This window comes from Phodopus roborovskii, unplaced genomic scaffold (genome assembly GCF_943737965.1).
Source record: "Phodopus roborovskii unplaced genomic scaffold, PHOROB, whole genome shotgun sequence".
In the NCBI taxonomy this organism is placed as follows: Eukaryota; Metazoa; Chordata; class Mammalia; order Rodentia; family Cricetidae; genus Phodopus; species Phodopus roborovskii.
The window spans coordinates 11,826,561-11,847,990 of NW_026126525.1; the positions used below are offsets into that span (position 1 = coordinate 11,826,561).

Sequence of the window (21,430 nt, forward strand, 5' to 3'; positions counted from 1 at the left end):
CAAAAAGCATGATATAACATACTCCATTATGTACATATTACTTCCTCAGTAACCACAAAGGCATCAAAAGCAGCTTATTAACCCAACAGAATGTCAAGACTCCCTATTTACCTCCAACAAAGACAACAGGAGAGTGACATTTTCTGGCTGCTTGATGAAAATTTCTGTGAACTGGCTTCCCAAATCCTCAGTCTGTCTTGCAGAATTTTCTTCTGTAACATTCAAATCACAAAGTATTTCAACATGACACTATGTTAAAGAATTCTTTCACTGAAGAGTTAAACAGAAATGATCATTTTTCTGAATGTAAACAATTCAACAGTATGGCTAGTATCAGTAATAAATTAAGAGTGAAAACTGTATTTGTGAACGTACTTTCAAGGTCAGTTCGATTTCATATTTCCTCGAAGACATCAGGTTAGATTTTTATTAGGATAAGGGAAGGAAATTGATTAGGGTGACAGAAAGACTTTGAATGTAGTAGTGTTTTCTTTCTTTCTTTCTTTCTTTTTTCCCCTTTCAGTTCTGGGGTCTGGACCTAGGGTTTTGTTTACAGCAGGCAAGCACTTAACCACAGTGCCACATCCCAAACACTACTGACTTCTTTTGTCTAAACTTATAAGACTATACATCTTCTATGAGCAAATTTTATTTTAAATAAATTATATCTCTAAATCAACATATCTCAAAATAGTGTTCATGGCTGATTTTTACTTGTTAATGTAATTTAATTATAAAATGAAACCAATCATCTTCAGATCATCCAGTACTGTCTTCATATAGAACCCAGAACAGTATGTGGCAACAAAAGCAGAATTTAACATTGAATTTCTATACAATATTTAGTAAAATAATGATTAAATTTTATGGACCTGAGAGGTAGTGCATGCCTGTAATCCCACCACTCATGAGGCTGAGGAAGGGTGATGACCTTGAGTTTGTCAAAGCAACTGAATGAAACTAGAACAAAGATAAGTACTAGGAGTGGAGTGTGGTAATAAACCTAACCATGGCTTTTATGCCTTGAACTGGTTTTGTTAGAGGACCACTGAGGACTTTGGAACTTTGGGTTGGAAAAGTCATCCAACCCTTAACAAGCCATTCATTCTTGTGGGATCTTGAAAGATACAAACGCTGGAAGAAAGGCAGACAATGGAGGCCTGTGAAGTTCCAGAGGGGAGCAAAGACTTTATTAAGGCAGTTTGTGACATCTGAATTAAGAATCTAAAGAAGACAAGAGATGCTTAGCAGTTAAGAGCACTTGTTGCTCTTACAGAGGACCTGGATTTGGTTTCCAGCACCCACATACATGGTAGTTCACAACTATCCGTGACTCAAGATCCCAAGTTCCATAGGATCCAATGTCCTCTTACCCCTGTGAGCATCAGGCATACATACATGCAGGCAAACATACTCATACAGATATAATAAAAATACCCCCCCCAAGGAATCTGTGTGTACTGATCTGTTGCGACTGAAGAATTAGCTATGATTAACTGTGCTTCAATGGGCAATGGCATGTTGGTCTGATGGGGCTGAAAGGTCAGTTGTGACTGACAAGGATCAGCTTCACTGAGGTGAAATCTGCTTCACTGGAACAACAGAAAGTTGTGGTCCATGGGGGCTGTCCCATCCTGCATATCAATATGACAACAGAATACAGCAAGGTATAAGAGTCCCTTTATGGTACTGGTTTTGAAGGCACCAGAGATGAAAGATGGGAGTGGGGGGGTTGAGGATGTCATAGAAAGCAGTTTAGGTCTGGCACTCAGCCCACTGTGGTTGGCACTGTCCCTTGAGCAGGTAGTCCTGGGCTGTATTTTAAAAGCTAAGCATGGACAGGAACCAGCAAGCAGTATTCTTCAACAATTTCTGCTTCAACTTCCCACCCTGACTTCCTTCAGCGATAAACTGTGACTTGGAAGTGAAAGCAAAATAAACCCTTCCCTCCCCTAAGTGTTTTTGATTGTGGTGTTTGTTACAGCAACAGAATAAACACATACAAAAGCTTAAATATTTAAAAACAAGTTCATAAAAATGGATCTCATCAAATTTCAGTAGTCCTAAACTAGAAGCAACTCAATGGCCACTAAGAGAAAGGATTTAAAGTTGCATATTGGGGCTGAGATGGCTCAGTGGTTAAAAGCACTGGCTGCTCTTCCAGAGGACCTGGAATCCTGGAATAAATTCCTAGAACCCACATGCTAGCTCACTACTGTCTGTAACTTCAGTTCTAGGCGAGCCTATATCTTCTTCTGGCCTTTGTAGGCACCAGGAATGCAAGCGGTATGTAGACAAAACACCCATATACATAAGATAAAAATAAATAAGTACATAAGTAAATAAATAAGTAAGCAAGCTAGTCAAAGAAGGGAAAATGTACTGATTTCATGGGCTCATCCTATACAATGTTTTTTTTTTTTGTTGTTGTTAATTTAAAAAGTTATATTTACCTTTTTGATTACACACATGAATGTTTTGCCTGTATGTAATGCATACGCACCATGTGTGTGCTTGGTGCCTTGAAACTAGCATAATGGATGGTTGTGAACCACTGTAAGTGCTGGGAACCAAATTTGGGTCCTCTACAAAAGCAACAAATGCTCTTAACACCTGCGCATCTCTCTCTCCAGCTTGTGAGTTGTGTTTCTAAATGCTGAAATAGTTCTATGCAGGTAACAACAAATCATTAACCTACATTTTGAGCCTTGGAAGGACAGTGGGGCATGGTAACATGCTTCTGTGAAAGCAAAAGCCTAGAGGCAAGTGCCTGACAAAGGAGCCACAAGCTTTCTCATGGGAATTTTGTGGGGCCTCTGAAGAGAACACTGCATGTTATATTTATATATCTAACTTCGGAACTTTTTATAAAATACAAGACAACTCTTAGAACCCCTGGGCACATTCAGGAATGCAGGCCAAATAAAAGGGTTAATTCAATGCTTGCACCAAACACGAGAGAATAACCTATCAAGAAATGGTTAATATCCTTGGTTTATTCTGTAACTAGCATATAAAACACTGCAGCTTATTATCAATTTGACTCTATATTTTGAATTCAACAAGTGCGGTATAATCTAAGACCACTGTCTGAACCAGGGTTTCTACTACCATGATAAATATTTAAAAAAAAAAAATCACAGCCCTAAGGCAATACTTTAAGTTTTATTTAAAATTATTTTATTTATTTTTGTATGCACAAACCAGTTGGTGTTTTGCCTGCATGGATGTCAGTGTGAGGGTATCAGATCTCCTAGAACTGGAGTTACAGGCAGTTATGAGCTACCATGTGGGTGCTGGAAATTAAACCTTGGTCTTCTGGAAGAACAGCCAGTGCTCTTAACCACTGAGCCATCTTTCCAGATCCAAGATTTACTTGTTTTTATTTTATGTGCATGGGTATTTTTGCAGCATGTATGCCTGAGTACCATATGCATGCAGTGCCTACAAAGGCCAGAAGAGGGTGTAAGATCCTGTGGGACTGGAGTCACTGCACATACAGATGGCTGTGAGCCACCATCTGAGAGCTGAGAAAAGGGGCCTGAGGGTCTTAACCCCTGAACCATCTCTCCAGCCCCAGCACTTGCAAACTCTAATGGAGTGCCCTCAAACTAGCTAAGCAATGGTACACAAAGTTCTTAGTGCTAAATTTGTTAAAACTATTAATCATATCTAAAAGTTATAAATCAAAACTACAGCCGTAAGAAATTTTTTCTAACTTGGCCTAGTGATGCACACTTAATCCTAGCACACTGGGAAGGAGAGTTCAAGGCTAGCCTGGTCTACATAGTAAGTTCCAAGATAGCCAGAGCTATGTAGAAAGACCCTGCCTCAATAAAACAAAACAAAATTATATCTATTATACCAAAGCATGAGACAAATCAGCCTGACACACTGGCATACTTATATCACAGTTGAGTTTATCTCTTTAATCTTAAGTTAAATATTATGTGCAAATCTTTCTCTAACCTGTAAAAATAGGTGATCCCTTAATATAAGTGGGAAAAAAGCAATCCATTGTTAAAGCAAAGATAAATCTAAAACAGAAGAGTAAATCAAAGACTTGTGTGTGTGTGTATATGCGTGTGTATACATACTCTTTTTATATATGTGTGTATGTGTGTCCCACCACTTTCCAGATCTATTTAAACAACTAGTTTTTAGCTAAACACACAAATATGTTTGTTCTTAAAATGTATTTACAGGGGTATGTTTTTTTTTTTTTTTTTTTTTTTTTCCTGAAGTGTAAACGTTTTAAAAAACACTTGGGACTTTTTAGTGGAACTCTACACCAAGTTCATCATCTATACTCTAGAGAACAAAAATGCTGCATAGAAGGAGGCGATCTAAAGCAGAGCATGGTGGCACATGCCTGTAATCTCAGCACTCGGAAGGCAGAGACAGGAGGATCACTGCAACGTCTAAGCCAGGCTGATCTACAAAAGCCAAACCTCCACAACTCCATCCCCCTCCATCCCCAGTCCCTGAAAAAGAGAAGAAAAGGAGATGTAGTCCTAACTAACAAAGCAAGAACATCATGCACTCTTTTACCTCTGTGGCCCAACAGTTAAGTAGGTATACCTATTTTTAAATGCTTATCTCAATTGTCTGTCAACCACTTATGCAAATTACACAACTCTAAATTCTACTTAGAAAAGTAAAATGGGTCAAACTTTACTCAACTGAAAAATCCACAGAGTATTTAAAAAACAAGAAAGGACAGGGAGAGAGAAGACATAGATCTTCTGTTAACCATGTCATAGTGTATGAGTGACAATGGCCAGCCTTTTATATGTTTTATCTGAGGAAAGAGAAGCAACACCTACCTTGAAGGCTGCTATGAGGATTAAGTAAGATATTGACATGAAAGACTCTCTATATTTTAGAGCTCTACACAAATATGACAAAACAATAATAGAAACCAAAGCTCCTGATCCATCACACTCTAAAGAAAGAGCCGACAAGAATCAAGGCAGTGCTTTGGGATGTTTTCCTTTCAAGCAACCAAATCAATGCCACAGAAGGCAGAAACAGTATTTTAGTAAGTTAGTTTTCTGTTAGGTATTGGCAATTGTTATTTTAAATCTACTTTAGATAATACTTTATTCTAAAACATATTTAGGAGTATTAGTTAAACAAAATAAAAAGAAAACCTGATTATTTTAATAATGAAGATTATTTTAATTATGTTAAAAGTTACTGGAAGTGACACTTTAAAGGGACAACATCAACATACGTGTATTCTCTGAGCCCAATGCTTTCTGGCTTACTCAATATATGTAGATATGTATATACTTGTGTGTATACATATCCAAATGCTAGTTATAAATAATATGTTTTCCAGGAAGTAGATTTGCACACAAAAATTTGTATACATATTCAAATGTTACTTATAAATAATGGGTCTTCCAGGAAAAACACACAAAATAAATTTGAATAGATGGAACTATCTGGGGAAATTTTTGATTTTATTAAAAGATACACTAGAATTGTTTTATGGTATGGACAGCTGATTATTAAATATTCCTTTTTAATAACTGAGTCTGACAGCCAGAAGAAACAGCATTTGACAGTGTCCTTTTTTATATCACCAGGTCTTATGTCTACAGCAACATGCACATGAAAATGCAAACTTTTACCTTCAACATCATCTGAAAAGGTAGACAAAAATAAATTAAAAAAAAAGCAGGTGACAAAATTATTCATATCTATCTTATAAACACAGGAGCAGATCAAGTAAGCAGTGTAGCTTTTGGAAAGTGAGATGCCGTCATTTAAGTCAAACAGCTGAGGACCATCTAAGACACATGGAATACACTCTATTTTTAGGACTAGGAGATAGATTTAACACTAATGGGTTATAAAATATTCCCAAGATAAAGAACTCTAAATAGAATTTTGGGGTCATTGCAGAATTACCTCACAATGAAGCATTAAAGAGAAGGCACTAATACACAACTCAAGAACATGTTTCTTCATATCTAGTTTTTAAAAATTCACTCAACTGAAGAAAAACTCCATAGGAAAATTACTACTGTTTATTCAAAAGTTGTTTTTCCTGTTTTATCACAAAGACTTTTGAAAGATGGATTCAAAATAAAGAGCACAGAAGCAGGCATTGTGGCGCCTGTCTATAACCCTAGCACCCGGAAAGCTGAAGCATAGACTGGGTGTGCAAGGCCAGCCTGGGCAAGTGATGAGTGCATGCCTGAACTACAGAGTGAAACTGTCTCAAAAAACTCAAGTAAGTAAAACATAAGATCCCAAATACACACAGAAATAACCACCCCCCTACCCAACATCTAAAACATAAAGGTATTTTAAGCCACTTTTTAATAAGTGTGTTGCATACCTGGGCATGGTTTGGCATGCCCTTAATCCTAGCACCCGGAATGCAGAAGCAGGAGGATCTCTCTGAGTTTGGAGTCAACTTGGTCTACAAAGCAAGTTCCATGACAGCTAGAGCTCTTTGTCCCTTCAAAATTAATAAACCTCTAACAACAGAGAAATAAACTCTTAAGAAAAGGTGTCTTTCATTCTATGGGACCATGACTATTCGCCATGTCATTTCAAGCACACATACTATCAATACCCTGTGTGATTAACATGCACATGCTTTTCGGCTGAACTGTTAACAAAGTATGTGTAAGGTCAATATTTATTTATAGTTTTTGTTTTATCATACATTGGTATAAATTAGCATTACAAATCACATGAGTATGTCTGCTCTTTCCTCTAAAATAATGGGAACCCCACTCATCTTACTGTGACCAGCTATGCCAATGTTCTCAGAAGCACTATGAAATGTTACTCACTTAATGCCTTTTTACAATCTACAGAACAAAGGTACAGACACTCAACCAAGTCTTTCACAAAATAACAAAGTAAAGGACTAAGTATCCAAGTATGCTGAAATAAAAAGGGAAAGGAGGGCATACCAATGAAATGGATGAATTTCAAACAGATCTGTATTTTCATATCAAATCAACAACAACACACACACCCTTCCTAAATTTAATAAATTGTTGCTCTTTATAAATCAACAAAGTCTTAGGAAAAGAAAGGCTTAAGTATTAAGAGAGACATCCCCTAACTTGGCTTCTAACCCATAACAAGCACAAGGGTAATAACACATACAGAAATCAACCAACAACCAAAGGGGATTACTGAACTCAGAGTGGCTAATATGCATACTGCCTAATTATAACCCAAAGAGAAAAAGCTTAGGAAAGAAGGGCCTGCAGGGTGGTGGTCCACACCTGTGACACCAGCATTCGGGAGACAGAGGATCTTGAGGTCAGCCTGGTCTACCTAGTGAATTTAGGACCTCCAGAGCTACATACACAGTGAGACACAGTTTAGAAAAACAACAATAATAACAAAAACAACCAAAAAACAAACACAGGATCTGGGGGAGGTGAGTGAGGTGACAGAGACTCTACTAAAACACATTTTATTTTAACTGTCACAATATCTAATACCTTGTATGTTAACTGAAAAATAAGCATTGAGAAGATGGAAGGATGTGGATGAGAGGTGGTACACCCTGTAACCCTATTATTATGGATGCTGAGGGAGGAGACTGAGCTTGGCTTAGTCCAAGCTGCATAGGGAGTCCCTGATTTAAAGACAGAAACATCCTCACTCCATCACGTCATAATGGCTCAGATCACACACTTAGCCTTCATTTTAGCGGCACTATTTAGGACTAAGATTAGCCTTTATTGTGTTGATGCAAAAAGTAACTTAAAAACAAAACAAAACAAAAAAACAAAACCTATGACAATGAACAAGTTTATAAAATAAATATATTCAACTTTAAAGCAAAATTAGTATAATCTAGCTAATTTATATATGGAATACAGTAAAATAGCTGGAAACTTACCTACTTCTTCCTCTTCATCATTAGATATTATATTATAGAGTGTGTCCAAAGCATAAGCTATTATTTCAGAATCCGAACTGGAAAAAAGAAATTATTATACTTACAGACTGCTGGCTGGATTTAAACTGCTGTGGCAGTTCCTTCATAAAATCAATAAAATATTCATTTCTTATCTATAAACTTAATCTAAGTAAGTATTAGAAAAAAAGAATGTGTAAAGGTGGGCATGGTGGCTCACACCTGTAATCTCAGCATGCAGGAAGCAGAGGAAGGAGGATGGCTGCAAGTCACAGGCCAGGCTGGGCTACACAGTGAGATCATCCATCACCATCATCATCATAATAGTAAAAACCATAATAATATAAAACAATAAGAGACTACATAAAGATTTATTTAGAATTGTAAAAAGTGCTGGGTAGTGGTAGCATATACCTTAAATCCCAGCACTCACAGAGCAGAAAGCTCAGCAGGCCTACAGAGTGAGTTCCAGGACAACCAGGGCTGTTACACAGAGGAGACTCTGCCTTAAAAAGGAAGGAAGGAAGGAAGGAAGGAAGGAAGGAAGGAAGGAAGGAAGAAAAAAAGAAAGGAAGAAAGCAAAAACACCCCCCTCTAAAAAAAGATATGTGATAGAATGATAATTAAACAAATTCCAATACAGTATCAAGTAAGGAAAAAACCTAAAAGGGGCTGGAAAGATGGTTCAGAAGATCACTGTCTATTCTTCCAAGGGAATCTAGTTCAATTTCCAACACCTATATGGATATGGTAGCATCCAACGGTCCATAATTCTAGTCCCAGGGGATCTGATGCCCTCTTATGACCTGCATGGGCACCAACCATGCCCATGGTGTACAGACATAAATATAGGCAACCACCCATATCCATAAAAAATTTCAAAAAACTAATTCCATTTAGCAAAACATGTCAGTGTATATTTATGTGTGCATATATGTTCTTTAAAACATCATATATTTATAAAGTAAATCAAACTTTAAAACTAGCAAGCAGTAGAGCCTGTTAATTTTATGTATATGTACATTCATACACATGTAAAATAGCATTATCTGTACGTAGTCTAACTTTTCTATACTTCGTCTCAAAAAGTTCTTGCAGTAATTATGTACAATTTATATAATCAAGAAACACAAGATTTTATATTTGCTGACAAATTTCAAAATCTGTCAGAGTTTCACTCTTGTAGAGGATGGTAGCAGCATCCAGAGAAACTAAGAAACAAGAATGTCATAATGGTCCCAAAGAGACAGCACACATGAAGAAGGACAGCGAAAACAAAGGTGGACAGCCCAGAATGGTTATCAGAGAATGGGATTGCTCAACAAAATGGGCTTTTATACAAACTATTCACGGCTCTATATTTCAGAAAGTTTGAAACACACCTTCTAAGAGATGACTTAACCTGAAGAATTAAGAGACCTTCTTTAACATGGCCAAGGACACCCCAAGAAGTTCACAACTCAGGGCTGGGTCTTCAGCTCAGGGGCAGAACATCTATTAGCATGTGCAAGGCCCCGAGTTTAACCTCCAAGCAACTGATGCTGCTGATAAGCTCAGAGGGTGAGAGCATCTCCTATGTAAGCATGAAGACTATATGGCTGTACATGCCTGTGACGCCAGTACTGGGCGTGGAGATGGGTAGATCCTGAAACTAATCATTTAAATAATTCCAATGATAAGAATAAATAAAATACTTCCAATATAATTTCCTAAAAGGGTCTAAGATTTGGACTTGGAAAAAAATACAAAATAGCCAGGTGGTGATGGTACACTTGGGAGGTAGAGGCAGACAGATCTCTGAGTTCAAGACCAGTCTGGCCTACATAGCAAGCTAGTCTAGGACAGCCAGGGCTACATAGGGAAATCTTGCCTTAAAAAAACCAACCAACCACTGCGTGTTGGTGGCACATGCCTTTAATCCCAGCACTCGGGAGGCAAGTAGATCTCTGTGAGTTTGAGGCCAGCCTGGTCTACAGAGCGAGTTCCAGGACAGGCTCCAAAACAATATAGAGAAAGCCTGCCTGGAAAAACCAAACCAAGCAAATAAAAACCAACCAGCCAATAAATAAATAAATAAATAAATAAGAAATTTGGTTTTGGATTTTACACTACAAATGAACTGGTGAAACACAATAAATACGTAAGTTACAAAGAGATCAGAGGCATAAAATATAGTTTAAAGAGCTTTAGAAAATATCTAAAGCTCTCTGATACAGTTTTCAGAAGGTGGAGCCTAATGAACAGCCTCTTACATGAAGGCAACTTATGTACTCCCGATGACTACAATCTATGTGATTCTGAGAGTAAGTAATGAGTATCCATACAGGGTTTCTCCTTGCTCCCTCAGATCACAAGTCCCAGAGTGATTCAGAATTGCCATCTATCACTAGTGTACACAAGCACACTTAAGGAAGCAACACGGAGGGGTGCTGAGGCCTCTTAGCAGCTGCCATGTGACTGAGCCTCCAGCATATCAAGCTCACTGCAGTCTCCAGTGGTATTTCTACTACAGCATAAGAGACCTTGGGTCTACTTAACTAAGCCAGCTCTCAATCCCCAAGCACAGAAACTCCGAAGCAATAAACTGTTTCTTTGTTCACCAAATTTTAAAGTACTTTTTCATATTTTGCAACATAGCAAAAAGCCAGGAAAATGATTTAAGTGGTAGACATACTGAGTACTGAAAACACGATTACTGTTTTTCTTTGGCTGAGAGGGATGAATTCAGCAGGGATCTTTTAGTGTTTGACTCAAAGGAAGGGTACTATTGATTGGGATAAATTCAGAAGAAAAGATAGCTGAAGCAAAGACAGGCCAGGAATAGGAGAACCAGAAATTAAGCAAGGCCCTAGGATCTACACCTGTCTCCTCACCACAGCAAACAGCCATGCCAAGCTTTCATCTGGGTGTTGGGGATCTGAACTCAGGGTCTTAGACTTATACAGCAAATGCTTGTCCCCCCAGCTGATGCTGAATTTGAGATCCTATGTGGATCTCAGTGGAGTAGAAATGTGTGACAAGCAGCTGAAACTTGACATTTTATCAGAGATAAGATATAAAAACTATCTATGTACAAGTAACTAAAACACTAAGTATGGTAAGAAACAGGCTGAGTTATTGCTCTCTAAAGACACACCAGATTTAACATCAGACTCTTATTTGTGCATTTACTGTCCTAAGCAGAAAAGTTGATTTAATCTGCAAACTTAACATATATTTTTTGTAAATGAGTATCAGTACATTCATTTACGCAACACAAATCAAAATCTCAAAGCCATTATAATAAGTTACATTATTACCACCCCCCCTTTTTTTTTTTCCAAGACAGAATCTCATGTAGCACAGATTGGCTTAGGACTTGCTAGGAAGCTAAAGATGACTTTGAATCCTGCCTCTCCTGCCTGTACCTGTCAAGAGCTTTGATTACATATGTGCACTACCATAACTGGTCATTCTATTCCACTTTTATGTCTCAACTAACGCTTAGCACAGTGGCTTATACAAGTATTCAATAAATGTTTTCTTAAATGTCAATTAAGAATAAAAATGTAGTAGACTTAATGTTACTATCTTCTGAAATGATTATGGTAACTCCAGAACAAATTAAAAGTTAAAAAAAAGTACGAAAAATCAGTACATGAAACTTACCGATCCGTTTGTAAAACATGGATAAGATGTTCCATAGCTTGGATTCCCACTTCCAAGCGGTATTTCTACACAAAACAGTTAAATGTCATTACTAATTATTACTAATGTCCAAATGGAAAACCAATGACAATAGTAATTGGGGCTACAGAGATGGCTCAGTGGTTAAGGGCACTGGGTGATCTTCCAGAGGACCTGGGTTTGAATCCCAGCAGCCACACAACCGCTCCCATTTTTCTGCAACTCCACCACCCTCTTCTGGCCTCTACTAGCACTACACATGCAAGTGGTTCAGACATACCTGCAGACAAAACACCTACACATAGGGGGAAAGGAATTTAAAGAAGCAATCGTTCATTGTTACAAACCTTAGATAATGATTTAAGAGCACGCACAGCATTTCTTCGGTCATCCAATAAAGTTGATGAAGCTACTCGGTCACAGAGCTTCTGAATCTAGCAATGAAAAATAAACCAGCATTACAATAAAACAAGAAACCATAAAGTTTTGTACTCCCACATTTACACCAGTTAAATCTGGAGAAATCAGCAAAGGGACATTGAGGAAGTGGTCCTTCCCAAGTCTATTTATTTAGGTGATACTATCAACAGAGATCCCCCCCCCCCGAAAATTGGAAAGTGGGAAGGGGCAAGTAAGAAGTCAAATAAGTAAATCAAAGCCACCGAGGAATTGAGAGAAGTCACTGGTAGGATCAGAGCTCTGCAGGGTGCTTGTCAGGATGATTTCAATGGAGGGTCAATTACAGCAGGGCAGGGTACAAGTTATTAACATGTCATTGTGCTATCTCCACAGTCCAGCTAAGCAATGAGCTAAGAAAATGCAAAATGTGGATATAAAGTTTTAAGCTTTAAAAGTTTTAAAATTATTTTTGTGTATGAGTATTTTGCCCGCATGTGTTGTCTGTGTACCACTCACCTATCTGGTACCCATGGAGACCTAAAGCAGGCATCAGATCTCCTGGAATTGGAGTTACAGATAGCTGTGAGCTGCCTTATAAATGCTGGGAATCAAACTCTGGTCCTCTGGAAGAGTAGTCAGTCCCTTAGTCCCAAGCCATTTCTCTAGCCCCTAATTTTAAAGTTCTAAGTGTTTCACAATCTTTTTTTTGGGGGGGGTTTCCAAAACAGGGTTTCTCTGTAGCTTTGGAGGCTGTCCTAGGACTCACTCAGTAGACCAGGTTGGCCTCTGAACTCACAGAGATCTACATGCCTCTGCCTCCCGAATGCTGGGATTAAAGGCATGTGCCACCACCACCTGGTGTGTCTCACAATCTTTAAAGTTTAAAGACAGAATATTTTAAAATAATTTGCAGTAATTAGCATTCAAACTGAACTTAAAAATAAACATCAGAACACTAGATACAACAGAAAAACATTGGACAAATGTTTATCAAATGAGGAAAAGTCAAATACATTGTGGCATATTATTTGGAGGACCCAGTTGTAGCTATTCAAACAAATTAACTGTAATGACATAAAAAGAACATCATATAATAAAAACAAGCAATAGTAGAAGAAAATGAGCCCACAGAGGCAAAAGTGTATATGTAAAATAATATTTACTTTGTATGTATGTGTGTGTAGGTGCACATGATGTCCAAGTGTGTGTGTGTGTGTGAGAGAGAGAGAGAGAGAAAGAGAGAGTGAAAGAGAGAGAGAGAACACCATCTGTGGAAAAACACTCTCTTCTTCCACCCTGTGGCTCTGAGGAATTGAACTTATGTCTTCAGGGATGATGGCAAGTGTTTTTTACTCATGGCACCATCCTGCCTGCCCACAAGTGTGTATTTTTTAAGTTGAAAAATGAGATCCTCAATATGACAAATATTCCATCTAAAAACCCAAAACCAGAAAAAAAAAAAAAAAATGTGTCACTGTAGAACTACAGAGCTTCAAGAGAAAGCAGAGCAGACAACCCTTGCAACCTTCAATTAATAAAGGAAGTTTCATTTGTATATTAAGAGTACTTGTGTTACTTCTCTTATTTAAGACAGCTAAGTGGAGTGGTGGTGGAAATGGCAGTGGTGGCAGCCTCACACCTTAATCCCAGGACTCGGGAGGCAGAGGCAGGAGGATCACTATAAGATTGAGGCTTGCAGTCTACATAGAGAGTTCTAGGCTGCCAGGATTACCTAGTGTGATTTTGTCTAACAAAAACAAAACAGACAAACAAAACTTGTCATTCACTCAATGAGAGTATTTCGACAATTTTATAAATGAGGTGATGGTGTATCACTCAAATGCTCACACTTTCAGTATCTGAGTGCTACTTACAGTGTTACATTTAGAAATCACTCCATCCTTAACCTGTAATTGCTATCATAATAATTTTATTGAGTCTTCAAAATGAAAATTATACAATTTTCTTTAAGTAGTTGGTTCCCTTTTTTTTCTGCTATAAATTTATAAAACAACTTATTTATCTCTTGAAAACATGAAGCTTGTGATTCTGTTTAAAGAATGAATATAAGCCCTGAGTAATACTGCAGTCCCTCCCCTAGGTGCTGATCAGCTTTCATTAGTTTTATGGGTTTTTTAAAATCTTGCTTTGTTTTTGCAGAGGTAGCTAACTGTAGATTTGTTAAGAATTATTTATGGGCCTTTGCAGTCATTTCATCCAGTATTAACATTCCTGATGTTGTCTCTTTTGAAGTACTTAGCTCTAGTGCCTGAGGATCTCTTCATGTTGAACTGTAGCAGACAAGAACTTCCGTAACAGCCCTTTGTCGTAGCACACAGTAACCCAGCACTTAGGAGTGGCAGCAGCACGATCAGGAGTTTGAGGTCATTATTTCAGGGTACAAAGTGATTTCAACAAGGCTAGCCTGAGCTACATGAGACTGTGAAGGGGCTCTCCCCTTCACAAATTTGGGAATTTGGGCGTTGTTCTTTCCAAACTACTTCCTGCTGGTAAGGGGCGCTGTCATGGGGGATTCGAAGAAGATTCAGAAATCCTGGCTGTAGTCTGTAAGGCTGCTTTGTCCAGCTCAAGGTCATGTTCTTAAAATGAAACTTTGTGTTCTTCGTTCCTCTTTCAACTTGTCTCAGCCTGGAATTTGAACTTGATGGTAATAAAGAATCTTCACCAGTTTATATTAGTATAGTACTGGAGGTGATGGCAAGTACTGTTCAGGGCTTTAAGGAGCGAAGTTCCCTGTTGCCTACTAGCTTGTATTTCTACTGGACAAAGAGAAACTTCTTTCTCCTTCAAGCCTGTCTACTAGCTCCATTCACAGCAACAGAACCAACATCCATTCTATGGGTGCCACAAATCTAGGCTCTGATAAAGCAGATGCTCAGAGTGTAGACTCAACCCTTAGTGCAAGTGTATACATATACACAAAAGCACTCACACACACAGAGCTGGTCTCCGAATAAATATTTTGTAAGATGTTTGGGGCAAATCATCATTCTCTTTGATTAGTGACCAATAATAATAAAATCTCCAATACCTACTATTACATATTTTAAAAGGCAAGTCTCAGAGAAATTGATTCACTTTTGAGAAGATATCCCTTTGCAGATACATAATTATTGGGGAGAAAAAAATGGAAAAAAATATTCCTGGTGATGGGAAATGATATACTGATTTTAATTATGACAAGATTTATTTTTATTTCAGTAGCCAAAGAGAGAAAAAAAAATGAAGAACTCTATTGGATCCTGCCTTTGCTCTGTATATCTGCTCTAACACTGACTGTTGGCTTCTCCTATTTATTTGCTTAACTGTCCCTGTTGTCAGCTACATTCTAGCTAGTCACCACAGACACAGAATTTGCGTGCATCCTCGTGTACTCCTATGAAGGAAAGCATAGGGTAGTTTCCTGTGAGCCACTGGTCATATTTTTGCCATACCAATCAACACAAAATCTTAGCCAGGTGTGGTGACACTTCCCTAATCCCAGGACTCAAGAGGCAGAAGTAGGTGACTCTCTGTGAGTTCAAGGCCAGCCAGGGCTATAGAGTAAGATCTTGTTTAAAAGAAAAATCAAAACAACAATCTCTCAAACCAAAAATGACCCCCTTGTTTTATATTTATTTCTCATTAAAGCTTTATCTAAAATACATTTATTTTATATAAAAATATATTAATATACATATATTTATGGGGATGGAGAGGTGGCTCAGAGGTTAAGAGCACTGCCTGCTTTTCTAGAAGTCCTGAGTTCAATTCCCAGCAAACACATGGTGGCTCACAACCATCTGCAATGAGATCTTGTGCTTTCTTCTGACCTGCAGGGATACATGCAGGCAGAATACTGCAGGCAGAATAGATCTTTTAAAAAGTTTAAAAAATAAACCGGGTGGTGGTGGGCATATGCCTTTAATCCCAGCACTCAGGAGGCAGAGGCAGGCGGATCTCTGTGAGTTTGAGACCAGCCTGATACAAGAGCTAGTTCCAGGCCAGCCTCCAAAGCCACAGAGAAACCCTGTCTTGAAAAACAAAAACAAACAAACAAAAAAGTTTAACATATCTTTAGAAGACACTTTCCAACCTCCCTGTGCCTAAGAAAATCACTCAATACAACACTCAGGGGGCCATTTGTTACAAAGTAATCATCAACAGCAAATAAAAACATACAAAAATGTAATACTACACAGAGTATTGAAGGGATTTTGTTTACTTTGAGAAGGAGAAACAAAGGTTGGGTGGTTTGACATGACCTCAGATAGATGTGAAGGAGAAACAAAGGTTGGGTGGTTTGACATGACCTCAGATAGATGTGGAATCTGGGGCTCTGCACTGTCCTTAAATGAGCAGGAAAGAACTGCAATTATTGATTTTAGACTGCAAATATGTTTTGGTGAATTTGCAAATAAGGGAAATGATAAGGATGCAATATGCCTAAAGTACAGTTCTAAGTCCACTTCATTATCTATGAAGTAGAAGGATCTAAGCAAGATGTACTCTTTTTTTCAAGATGGGGTTTCTCTGTTTAACAGTCCTGGTCTATCCTGGAACTCACTCTGTAGATCAGGCTGGCCTCGAAGTCACTGAGATCCACCTGCCTCTGCCTCCCAGGTGCTGGGATTAAAGAAGTATGCTACCACCGCCCTATCCAAAATGCACTCTTAGTATTACTCAGTATTGCTGGTTGACAATGGTGCCTGCCTTTAATCCCAGCACCTGGGAGGCAGAGGCAGAGGCAGAGGCAGGTGGATCTCTGTGAGTTCAAGACCAACTTAGTCTACAAAGTGAGATCTAGGGCAGCCAGGACTTACACGGAGAAACTCTGTCTCACAAAACAAAAAAGGATTACTTAGTATTTAAAATTTGAAGGCATGAAAAATATTCTATTTCAACCTAAGGAATAACAGCATATTTAGTATCTGAAAGTTATCTGACTTGTATTATGTGAAATAATTTTAAGTTACCCTTTAAAAATTAAAAAAATTCATATGAAAGTCTACATTTCTACCTTTTCTTGAAAAACACTATCCTGGTGGTAGTTAACATTATATTTTATGTGATGTAAGAAACACTTTATTTAGTTGTGTGTGTTTGTATGCCTGTGCTATAGCATACATGTGGAGATCAGGGGCAACTGGTGGGATTTAATTCTCAACCATCAGACTTAGCAGCATACATCCTTAGCTAATTACTTATCTATCTCATTGGCCCAGAAACAATCCACTGACAACTACTTTCTTTATTTTTTTAAAAAAATTATTTATTTCTATTCTATGTGCTTAAATGTTTTACCTGCATGTGTCATGTATATTTGCTTGGTGCCCTCAAAGGCCAGATCCTCTGTTGGATTCCGGGAAAGGGGAGAGTTACAGAGAGTTGTGAGCTGCCAAGTGGGTGCTGGGAACCAATCCCACTGAGTTCTCTCTCCAGCCATACATTTAATTTGTTGTTACTGCACATGCAAGTGTGTTGGTCAGAGGACAAGTTCTAAAAGTCAGCCCTCTCCATCCACCTTGTGGAGACCCACTATTATTAAGCATGTCACTAGATAACAATACTAACCACAATGCTAAGCTATATCCTGACTTCAGACAAGTATTAATGCCAACCTGTATTTTAGTATTGGTAAAATATGGTGTGCTAGATAGTTTTAAGCCAAAGTCATCTGAGAGGAAAGGATCCTTAATTAAAAAATGTTTTCTTAAGATCCTGCTGTAGGCAAGCCTGTAGGGCATTTTTAAAATTAGTGATGGGTGAGGGAGGGCCTTGCCCACTGTGGTGGAGCCACCCCTGAGCTGTGGTCCTTAGTTCTGTAAGAAAGCAGGCTGAGCAAACCACTGGGAGCAAGCCAGTAAGCAGCACCCCTCCGTGGCCTGTTGATCAGCTCCTGCCTCCAGCTCTTACCCTGCTTGATTTCCTGTCCTGACTTCCTTTAGTGACTAGATACAGAAGTACAGCCAAATAAACCCTCTCCTCCCCAGCTTGCCCCAGGTCATGGTGTTTCTTCGAGGCAATAGAAACTAAGACACATGGCAAATGCAGCATTTACCACATGCTTGATGGGTCCTAAAGTGCTTTCTTCTCTAAAACTTATCTTCATAAAGTCCCAATGAGATTGCCACCATTCCACACTAGCCTTTTAGAGACAAAGGCATGGGCACAGCAGCTTGGAAACAGAACATGCAGGGTTGGGGCAGGAGGAAAGCAAAGCTTGCAGACTGGCTAAAACTGGCTCCTGAGCCTGCAATTGGGGCACTTCTGGCTACTGCTGAGTGCCAGTGCCAGTAACATCCTTCAGCCTGGAGAGGTTGCCAGGGCTTCACGTCAGGCCTCTGGGCTCTCCTGTGCCTTGTCTGCCCCACGGATGCTGTCACCTGTAGTGAAGGTTTGTAGTCCTCACACTAAACAACAAAATACCACACAAGGGCAAGAACACCAAAAAGAGGTTTAAGGAAAAAGACAAACAAACAAACCAGATGAAAAGATTTATACTTAATTAGTAACAGGTTCGTCTCTGGAACGAAAACTATATATAAATGCAGAGGATAACCAAAAAGAACTTACTGGTATTGTTTGTATATGCACACACACAACCAAGGTGTGGTGGCACACATCTCTAATTCCAGCAATTCACGATGCTATGACAGAAGGATTTTGAGTAGGAGCATCAGGGCTACAGAGTGAAGCCCTCCACCTCTAAAATAGAAGTCTCATCACTAAAACATTTAAATCATCACGGAATTCACATGATAATTATCAGAATACCTTTTTGTTAATAACTGCCACTTGAGATTCACAGCTCCATTTAGCAAGGAAAACTGAAATAAATAACCCCATTAACAGGCAAATGAGATATGCTCAGAACTGTAACTGAATGGCCTGCTTATTAAAACTAAAATGGGGAAGCTAATAATGTCACCTCTTAATGCACAAGGAAACCCGCCCCCCCCCCCAAAGCAATGGAAATAGCTGTGAATAGGAAAAATGAAAGACTGGTCTGGAAAGATGGCTCAGTGAGAAAAGGTGCTTGCCTCACAAACTGACAAAAATTGCTCTCCATATCTTTGCCATGGCATGCACGGTCCCCCACAATTAAATAAAGTAAACAAACAAAACCAGAAAATAGTTATTAAAAGGCATAAAAAGATATCAAAAGAGACATAAAAAGTAGGACGAAGGTTAACTTAAATGTGCAAGACAGTGACATCACAGACTGAGAAATGGCTCAGCTTAGAGTACTTGTTGCTCTTGCAGAGGTCCCAGCACTCACATGGTGATTTCCAACAATCTGTAACTCCAGTTTCAGGAGACCTGTCACCCTCTTTTGGTCTTCTCACACATGTGGTGCACAAACATATATCCACACATGTGGTGCACAAACATACATCCTGGAAAAACATTCTCAGGCATATAAAAGCAAGATAAGTATTTTTTAAAAAAATTAAAAACCCCTCTACATTCAATAACTTAACAAGGACTTGTTCAACATCTATTACCAACTTACTTTAATGTTCTAACATAGCTTTCTGTGAGTTTAAAGCACAGTTGTACCTTCCTAAAAAAGAATTCCCAAGGAAGAGCCTTCTTGGTAGGTCTAAAATAATTCTTGTGAACCCCCCATTAACTCATTCATAATGTATTAATACTATAAAAATGTTACTGTTAATCGACTACAAGCAAGAACAGAGATTTGTTTCCAATGTAGATCTGTAACTTTGAAGCCGAGGAAAGTGAAAAGCAAAGATCAGTTTATCTTTGGATGACCTCAACTATGATACAGCCCATTTCTATTTCAATCAAATCTGAATCTGCCAAGATACAACACTGCTTTATTTATTACCCGCACTTTCCCCATGAATGAACTACTTCTAAAAGGAAAACCTTTCAATAAGATTATCATGCAATTTGTCTACCAAACATAGTGTCATAAATATCAGCATCTTAAAATCTAACACTACAGGGGCTGGAGAGATGGTTCAGTGGTTAAGACCACTGGATACTCTTCCAGAAGATCCAGGTTTGATTCCTAGCACCCACATGGAAGTTCATAACTGTCTGTAACTCCAGGTTCAGGGGATCCAATGCCTCTATGGCCTCCTCAGTCACCAGGTACACATACAGTGCAGGCAAAACACCCACAAACATAAAAATAAGTAATTTAAAACAACAACAACAAAATACCCTAACACTATAGGACTGGCAAGATGGTTCATGGACAAAGGTTCTTGCTGCTTGCTAAGCCTGATGTCCTGAATGTCACCCCTGGAACCCACATAGGATAAGGGCAGAGGGCAGAACCATTGTCCTCTAACTGACAAACTAGCCATGGTATGTGTGTGTGTGTCCCCATAATCAGACATGCAGGTAGCATGCACACATGTAAACAAATGCTTAAAAAAACCTAACATTGGGCTGGAGAAATGGCTCAGAGGTTAAGAGCACTGGCTGTTCTTCCAGAGGACCTGACTGATTCCTAGCAATTACATAGTGGTTCACAACTATCTGTAATGAGATCTGGTGCCCTCTTCTGGCCTGCAAGCATACAGGCAGGCAGAATGCTATATACTTAACAAATAATTAAATCTTAAAAAAATCATACACTGTAAAATTTTCAAATTAAAGGTGACTAGCTCTTTATACAGGAACTGTTTGCAGTACTTCTGTGGTATAAAAACAAGCATAAATAACTTTCCCATGATATTCAGAACACCTAAACAAAGAGTCATCATAACATTTTTGGGCTAGACATGGCAGTTTATAATCCCAAGATTGGGGCTGAAGCACTAGGATTCTGAGTTCAAGGCCATCTTAGGTTACAAAGTGAGACCCTAGCTCAAAAACAAGCAAACAAACAGAAAGCCCTAAAAATGAATTGGTGTGTTACTCTTTTAGGTACAGAGCTACTGGTCTTGGGAGAACTCTTGAAAAACTAAGTAAGGAAACTAAGTAAGCATATTATATATATTTAGATCCCAGTATAATAGACCTGCTAGGACAATTTTCCCTATGTACATTTCCCAGAATACTAGTTGCACCAAGGTTCCTGAAGCCACAAGCAGATACGTGTGCACACAAGGGGTCTAGACAGAAAACTGTGGAAATAGCACCATTTATATCTCCATGGAAGAGGGTTTTCCTGTTTTCATTTGTGACCATCAGACAACACATTTCTTTGGAAACAAACTGTTTTCTACGACATCACAAAGACTGTAAATAACATTCCTTGGAATACAACTTGGTAATGTTAGGGTGTACAAATTTTAAGTGATTGTTTTTTTAAAGGGGCCTAAATAATTTACTTAAGTAACCTTCAAAATGGGAAGGGATGTTTAATACAAAGAAGTCAAAAAGACACTTTGCTTGGACATAAAAGTCATCAGAGGCAAATCACTCTCCTGTTTTCTGTTACTCCTACTGCAGGTAAAGTCAATCGAGAAAACACTCCAATTA

General features: G+C 38.5%; 1 protein-coding gene across 2 annotated transcripts in view; it reads right to left on the bottom strand.

Moving 5' to 3' along the window:
• The window catches only part of Uso1 (USO1 vesicle transport factor), a 60,133-nt gene that overhangs the window by 34,936 nt on the left and 3,767 nt on the right, over positions 1-21,430 (bottom strand). For both annotated transcript variants that reach the window (XM_051198270.1, XM_051198269.1), the window contains exons 2-5: positions 11,917-12,003; positions 11,552-11,616; positions 7,886-7,962; positions 112-212 (exon numbers count right to left, since the gene is read on the bottom strand). In XM_051198270.1, coding sequence (XP_051054227.1) covers positions 112-212; positions 7,886-7,962; positions 11,552-11,616; positions 11,917-12,003 — 330 coding nt within the window. The remainder of the gene's footprint in view (positions 1-111; positions 213-7,885; positions 7,963-11,551; positions 11,617-11,916; positions 12,004-21,430) is intronic.